The sequence below is a fragment of the Echinops telfairi genome, unplaced genomic scaffold (assembly GCF_000313985.2).
Source record: "Echinops telfairi isolate 266 unplaced genomic scaffold, ASM31398v2 ScPeMD7_3533;HRSCAF=4204_0, whole genome shotgun sequence".
NCBI classification, from domain to species: Eukaryota; Metazoa; Chordata; class Mammalia; order Afrosoricida; family Tenrecidae; genus Echinops; species Echinops telfairi.
Window position 1 is genome coordinate 52,707,811 of NW_022107431.1, and position 8,285 is coordinate 52,716,095.

At 38.8% G+C, this 8,285-nt stretch overlaps 1 protein-coding gene across 1 annotated transcript in view; it reads right to left on the minus strand.

Moving 5' to 3' along the window:
• Positions 1-5,200: 5,200 nt before the first annotated feature.
• Positions 5,201-8,285, minus strand: part of TBC1D32 (TBC1 domain family member 32) — a 289,724-nt gene continuing 286,639 nt past the window's right edge. Inside the window, exon 33 of the mRNA XM_045294624.1 lies at positions 5,201-6,270. Within this exon, the coding sequence (XP_045150559.1) occupies positions 6,151-6,270 (120 nt within the window). The 3' untranslated portion in view covers positions 5,201-6,150. The remainder of the gene's footprint in view (positions 6,271-8,285) is intronic.

Sequence of the window (8,285 nt, forward strand, 5' to 3'; positions counted from 1 at the left end):
TTTTTTAACATTTTATTAGGGGCTCATACAACTGTTATCCCAATCCATACACACATCAATTGTGTAAAGCGCATTTGTACATCGTTTCTCAAATTTTAAAAGTTTTATGGACATAAAATTCACATATCAAACAATTTAATAGTTCAATCATTTTAAGAAAGAAGAGTTGTGCAATCACCACCAAAATCAATTTTAGAAGTTTCTTCTTCCTCATACTCATTACTGTTAGTTCCTCATTTCCCCAGCCTCCCCTGCCACAATCCTAGGTAATTATTAACCTAGTCTCTATCTCTATGACACACCTATCTTGGATTTTATATAGAGAAAATTAGGCAAAGCAAAAACAAGAAACAAACAACAACAAAAACAGAACAAAACAGAGAAAAACTTTCTTCTCAATGGAAAAGAAAGCAGAAAATATATAAAACTGGAACAACTCTAAATTAAAAGGGAGATCAAAGGATAAGGTGTTACATTTTAACCTAACTACTCTTGCCATTATCTACTTTACAATTCTCTCTGCCTGGTAGTAAGGTTAGTCACATCCCTCAACTATAGTCAGGAGGGATTCATGGAAAGCTTAATCCATGTGGGGTCCTTACAGATAGATTTTGGACTTCCACTGTCATTCATAGCAAAGCTCTGATACTGTTCCCTCCTCCAGATTTGGATTTTATTATTTACAATCCTTGGGTCACACAGGCTGGTGGCTTGGTTGAATCTTCACTTGGTTGAATGTGGACTTGGTTGAATCTTCACTTAGATGACTCTTTACTTATGACTGCTTATTTTATGAACTAGGTCATTCTTTCTCAGTCTGTTTTGTTGGTTCCTCTTCTTTTCTCTGATCTTTTAAATTTGGTATGCCACAGCTTGGTGAGTGCTTACATCATAATCCATACTCCTTCTCTTGTGATCTCCTGTAGTCTCATGACTGTAAGTAACCAATATCTAGCAATAACTTTCTACTTTATATATCTAGATCAGATGTATTTTCTGCACGCCTTCATCTAGCCAACTATTTGAAATCTTCACCCAGATGGCTAACAGACAATTTAAAGTCAACATGGCCACAACTGAACTGACTTTTCCTCAGTCATCATCTTTTCTTGCTCAGATAATAGCAGGTCTACAGCAGTTCGAAACTGTAGGTATGTATATAGTGTCCTATACTTAGAAGTCATCATTAGTGACTGTTTCCCTTACATACAACATACAACCTATTAGAGAACCATGTTGGTTTTCCTTGAAAGATATATACAGAATCTGACTTCCTCTACTCTGCTGCTTCCTCTAGGGTCCAAGCCACAACCCTCTTTCATCTAGATCCCTGTACTTATTTTGTAATGGATACTTGACTTTGATACTTTCCTATAATTATCAAACCAGAAGCTAGTCTAATCTTTTGGAAGCACTAATCAGATCATTTCACATTTCTGGTGAAAATTCAATTATTCAAAGTAACAGCAATCGTCTTATCATAGTCATCTTCCAGTAACCCATATCTAGTACTGCTCTCTTCTCCTATTCACCAACTCCACTCTGGCCACACTGTCTTCCTTGCTCTGCTACAAAGCTGTTGGCCGTCTCCAATCTTATCATTGAAATGGCCACACTTTTTACCCAGAATCCTTAGATTGTTTATCAAAAGTTTCCTTTACATTTTATTAGCATACTGATATTTCAGTCATACTATAAATTAATAGATTATTTTTCAATTATTGTCTTTATTCTTATGCTAAGGGGTATGTCATATAAATATTTTTGTAATTTTTATTTTATAATAGGCTTTTTAAGAGCACCTTTAGGATTACAGACAAATTGTGCCAACATTAGTGGACTTCTCATACACAACCCTTCCTCCACCCTATCTATACTGTTAGCATCCTACATTCCTGTGATACATTTGTGAGCCAATATTGATACATTATTAAGTAAAAATTCATCATTTACAATAAGGTTCACAATTTGTTACACATCCTTATAGGTCTTGAGAAATGCAAAATGTCATGTTCCACCACCACAGTTCTCTAGAAAACAGTTTTGTTACTCTAAATATACTCTGTGTTACATCTCTTTATCTCCCCTACCTGCCCTCCCCATGGGTCAGTACTGAGGTGGCTTTCATGTTGCGCTGATGCTGGAAGCAAGGCCGCTGGAACTTCAAATCCCAGCCAGTTCCCATGGTGGACTGGTCTCAGCAGGACGTCCAGACTAAGAACGGAGTAGGAAGAAGGTGCACTTTGAAGGATTAGCTACGGAAACTCTTAGGAATTACAGGAGAACATCTAATATTTTGTTAAAAGATGCATGCTTTAAGTTGGACCCACCTACTTACCCACTGCCACTGAGTCAATTCTAGCTCGTAGCAATTCCATAGGTCAGATTAAAATGGCCCCTTCGGTTTCTGAGACTAAACCTTCACAGGAGCTGACTACCTCATCTTTTTCCCTCCAAGAAATCGGTCAATTTTACTTGTGGACTTACTCCACCAGGGATCTTTCTCCGATTGGAAACATTCAAACACGACAGCAGGAGAGCTGCTGCATCCAAGTAGAGTCAACCTTAGTGATGAGAATGGACCAACATGTTCATGACGTTTACTGAAGAGGCATGACGCAAACTGAGAACATGCGAGCGTCCATGACAATCAGAAGGTGAAATGTGCCACGTATGAATCCAGGAATACTGGAATCTGGTTCGGAAGAGGACTCATTAACGGCATGCAATATGCAGATGATGCAGCTTCACTCACTGAAAGAGAAAAGGAGTTGAAGCACTTGTCGATGAAGATGAAAGATGAGATAGCCTTCAATGGGGGTTACAACTCAACGGAAAGGAAAGAATCTTTACAACCAGACCATTTTGCAACATCATAATAAACAGAGAAATGAGTTAAATCATCAAGGATTTATTTTTCTTAGTTCTACAATCAATACTAAAATAAAAATGCATTTGACATTCGACATTGAGCAAATTTGCTGCAACAAGCTCTTTAGCGTGTTAGAAAGCAAATTAACATCGCTCAAGCCATGGTGTTTTCCATCCGCTCGTACGTACGTGAAAAGTGAACAGTGAATAGGAGAGCTGGGAGAAGATTTGAATGATGGTGTTAGTAAAGAATATTGAAGTGCCCTGAACTACCAGAAGATTTAATGCATCTGTCTTGGAAGGAGTATAGTCAGAATGATTCTTTGAAATTAAAAGGATGTGCCAATCTCCGGAAAAAGTAAAGTAGAGGGTTAGCGAAAAGAGGAAGCCATCAATGGTTGCAAGACACAGTGGCGGCAACAATAGATTCGCACATAGTAATTGTGAGGATGCCGAGGTCCAGGAAGTGTGTCTTTCTGTGGTTTTTAGGGTGGCTACGTGTTGGAACCAAGTCAATGGCACCTAATAACAACGTCAGAGATTTGTACCTTAAATGAAAAGATAAAGCGAAAATCAGCGTAAGGGACAAAATAGGGTTGGACTTATTTGTTAAGAATGATTATAATGATTCTTTTAAAAATAAAAGTATAAAAATAATTCATAAAAGTAGCCACACAGGTGGCCATTAAAATTTTTCTTTTGCTAAATAAATTGCTAAGTCATTGTCCATAAGACATATTTCTCTGATGAAAATGAAAGAGAGGCTGTGGCTCGCACTGAAGTCACTTTTCTGAAATGCTCTATGGTAATGACTTACGAGGATGGCGCGGGGTGGGCATGCTCTCATTCTGCTGTGCACCGGGGCAGCGGGCGCTGGACTGACTCAGGGACACATAACCCAACAACTTCTCCTTTTTTCAGTCTCCCATTAACATTTGCAACACAGTTCCTTCTCCACTTTTTAAACTGGGTGCGAGCTTCTTAAAAAGAGCCAAGGGCTGTAAGTTGGTTTAGGCTAGTTCACAATAACACATCTATAGAACAAAACAAAGGGAGCCAGAGCTTTCTGCGGGACGGCCGGCTCTTCAAGCCTGTTTAACAGCAGGCAAAACTGGCCACATCATCTGGAGCCAACATGTACAATAGGTCAAATTAACTTGCTCACTTTTCGTTTTCTATTATATTTTTCAGTGCCCTTCCAGAACACCATTACTAAGAAGCTATTATTGGCATCACAACATACAATTTCATTTTGGAAGGTTGGTCTTAGAATACCCTAAATATCACAAAGTGAAAAACTGCGCCAATTGTTTCAGTATGCTAAAGGAAAATGAGTTTGTGCAAAAAAAACAAACAAACATTTAAAAAAACGTTTTATTGAGAACTGGGTGTAGGTTTTACAGAGCAGATCAATTTTCCATGCAGAAAACAGTTTCTGCACAATTTGTTTCATCTCATTGCCTGCAATGCCCACAATGGAACATTGCTCATCACACTTCCTTCTGCAGGTCGTTTCCACTCCTGCTTCCTTCCTAAGCCTTGTGAATTTTGTTCTTGGGTAAACACTGCCCATTTGGTCCACATGGTTGATTATTTAAGGTCTGCTTTGCTCTCTAGTGTTATTGTTCCTCTTAAAGGTTTATTTACTGTTTGCCTGAAAACGGAGCCATGGGGATGAGTTAGCCCCACACGTGAAGTGTGACTGACAAAGGGACATCATTTTGGGGGCTCCACCAATCTCTGACAAAGAAGCCTGGTCTTTTTTATGGTTTTGAGTTTTATTCCACTTTCCCCTGCTCCCAGATACGTACACAGTCTCAGGGTTGTGGAGATCGATGTTCGTACGGTTCGTGGGCTGTTTCCAAGCCTCTTCATAGTCTTCTCTCTTCTTTTCTCCACATAGAGAGGGAACAATCTTTTAAGACCCTAAAACATGGCTTTATGGGCTCTGTTGTGGCAATTGACTTCAATGCCCCATAAGACCAACACCCCTAGCTCCTAGGCCCAACAACTGATTCTGACAAGGTGTTTGGTTATGTCTAAAATGTTTGCATAACTTTCCCCCCTGTATGCTCCACTACATTCAAGAATATATTTGCATCGAAAGTAAATACACATGTACACCTATTCTGTCAAACCTAGATCTATTCATGGGTCTTATTCTACATTCCCTCCCATACTTGTCCAGTCTGCATGTGTGTCCATGCAGCTACCTGTAGATCACTGTTATTCCAGGACTGTGCATGTAACAGTACATAATTTTGTGCCCTTTATATCTTGCACTCAGTTTTTTTTCCCTGTTTAAATCTTGCAAATGAGAAAAATAGGATTGGCTTCAGAATGGTTTTAATAGTAGATTTATACTTGGATACAAGCAATGAATATTAACAACTTAGAGCTATAGTTTCAAAACTTGATGAAATGAATTGGTGACTAACAATTTAATATATTTGTTATTATCTTTCATATTTACATGTGACAGCTGTGATATATGAAAAAATCCTCACATAATGTATTAATCTTACTGGAGCAAAGAATTCTATTCAAATAAAATAAAGCAGTGTTAATGATTTGAAATAATTTAGAAATCTTTTTCCTTAATGTTTTCAAGTTCAGTACAAATCAAATCTAACTGAGGAAAATGCATAACAAATGGCAGAAAAATGCTTATTGGGATGGAATAACCAATCTATCTTTTAAATGAGCCATGCAGAAACTATACTTGAGATGAAAAATTAAAAACTGATATAGGTGTCAGAAACCAACTCCTAGAAAACAGTGATGTCAGCAGACACCACTTGCCACGAGAAGTATCACTTGCTCTTCAGCATGTAAAATAAGCTGTGGGGGGTTTTTACTCTCTTCCTTTACACAAGTCTGGAAACAGAAGAAAGAAGAAACAAGTGTGTCTGCAAACTAAACAACAATGGAACACATTGCTTCTCTCCAGACTCACTGGAAAATGTTTCTTCTCATCCGGTAGAGAAGGAGATGTGAGTCAGGGACAGCTCGTAACTAACCCTAACAACTACAGTGCACATAATCAGAGTTGGATCCGAACACCACCTTTCAAAACACCACACTCATCAAACTAAATCCACTTTGTCAGAAACGGAGCTAGTGATCACTCCGTGGTATTATATGAAAGCACTCCCGGGGTTGAAGTCACAATGTGTGCATTCACAAAGCAAGCATTTTTATTGAAACAGACAGACACTATCAAATACCCTGGTTTCCTTCAAAAACCGGTGAAACAAAATGAAGCCACGTCCCCATGATCTATGTGCTGTGCACTTTAATGTTCCACATGTCTCTCAGCAGCACTGGTCGGTAGTTCTGCTCCAGACTTCCCATGTATTCAAAATAATCACTCAGTCGGAACCCACGCAGTGCTTCCTCCTGTCAAGAAACACAAAAGGAAAGTTCACTTGCTTAAACTCGGAGTTAATGAATTTGAAATAATGGAAGCACTTTGCCCTCTCAGCCCCCTCCTCAACCAGTTATTGATGGGGGAGGGGGGAGGAGAGAGGTTTATGTTGCTACTAAATGTGTTGTTTATTTTTTTCATGAGCTGTGTGAGTCTATAGTGCGAATCTAACAGGAGAATCAATGTTCTCGTGACACAAGGTTGTCTATTTTCAAAGACAAAATACAGCTACAAAAAGGCAAAATAAACCCTTAGACCAGGAAGTCTTCCAAATTTGATAGATATAAAAAACGTTTCAATACAGAATGACTGCTCACATTTTTAATTAGTAAATATCCTGGAGTATATCCCTCAAAAAGACACTACAATAATACTGAAATTTTTGTTACTATTCATAAAATCTCCTAGAGTCTGTGGTTTATAATGTTGGTACTATCCAAAAATGATACCAATTTGGAATTTAACGGTTAGTGTTCCAAAGGAAAAGAGCACTGGCAGTGCAGTGGTTAAGTTCTTGGCCGTTAAGTGAAAAGTCAGTGGTCCAAGTCCACCAGCCTCTTCTGGGGAGAAACACGTGTATTCTCTTTCCCTAAAGAAATTCTATAAGGCATCTTGCGACTGACCGGTGCAGAGGGTCAGTATGAGTTGGAATCAACTTGTCAGCCATGGGTTTGGTCCCAAATGAGGGACTAGAACATAAAACACTCAAAACAACAAACAAACAAGCAAAACACCTCACTGCCATCAAGTCAGTGCTGACTCATAATGACCCTACAAGGCAGGGTAGAATTGCTGCTGTGAGTTTCCAAGACTGTAACGGTTTAGCTGGTCTTTCCCCCTCGAGCAGCTGGTGGTTTCGAACTGCAGACCTTGTGGATTACAGCCCAAACGCAAAACCACTATGTCATCAGGGCTCCTTATAAAAGCACTAGGAATATTCTTTCAGAATTTTAGAAACGTCTAGAGAATTTTATGATTATTATTTTCACATCTCTAGCACTATGCATGCAGTACATAGCTTTAAGGGTAAAGGTTCTGCAGAAGAAAATCACCCTTGACTCAATGTCATAATCATTTATTATGTTTCGAATTTGGATTTTTATGAGTGAAATTGAAACAAAACAAAAAAACAATTGGACAAATCATGCCTTTCAGAAGTTAACAGTTTAAAGGCAAGAGTTACTAACATAAAAAACAAAAGCAAACCAAAAAACAATACATGTCATGTAACATAATTTGTTAGAGAAAATTAGTTTATAGGTACAAAGCAATAATGTGGAAAGCTAGGAAAATATCAATAGGAATAGATGTTTTTATAACATCTGAGAAGGAAGTGGAAAGAAGGCTCTTGCACTCTGTTATATTATAGGGATAATATATTATGATATTAATATATTATGTATATATGCAATCTATCGCAAACAAAATGTGCATGAACTGATAAATGGAAAATCAGTTCGCTCCGTAATGTTCACCCAAATCACAATGAAAGACAAAGCCCAAAGAGCACGCCTCGGGCGATGCTGGTCCTTATGGATTAGTGCCAGCTTGCGGACAGCATGTGGGTGCTTCCATGGTTCGGCCATCCATTCCCTACAATCTGGGGAATTTGTGGTGACTGTTAGTTGGCACATGTCTCGGTTTCCTCCAGTGGCCATGGAGCCAACTCGGACATATGCCAAGCCCATGTGTTTCAGAGCAGGCTGTGCTTCCGAGGGTTTCCATGGCCAATTTTCCAGAAGTAGAATAGCTTTCTTTTGAGATGCTTCACAGAGTACTTGGCACTATCTATCTGCCCCACTCAGGAACAACATGGTTTCTCGGTGCTGCTGTAACAAATATATCACAAGTGAGTGAGTGGCTTTAAAGAACAGATATTTATTGTCTCGGCTTTAAAGGGACGAAGTAGAAATCAGGGCATCAGCTCTGAAGGAGGGTGCGTAGTCATAGTTGTGGGCATTCCCTGGCATTCTTTATCTTATATATC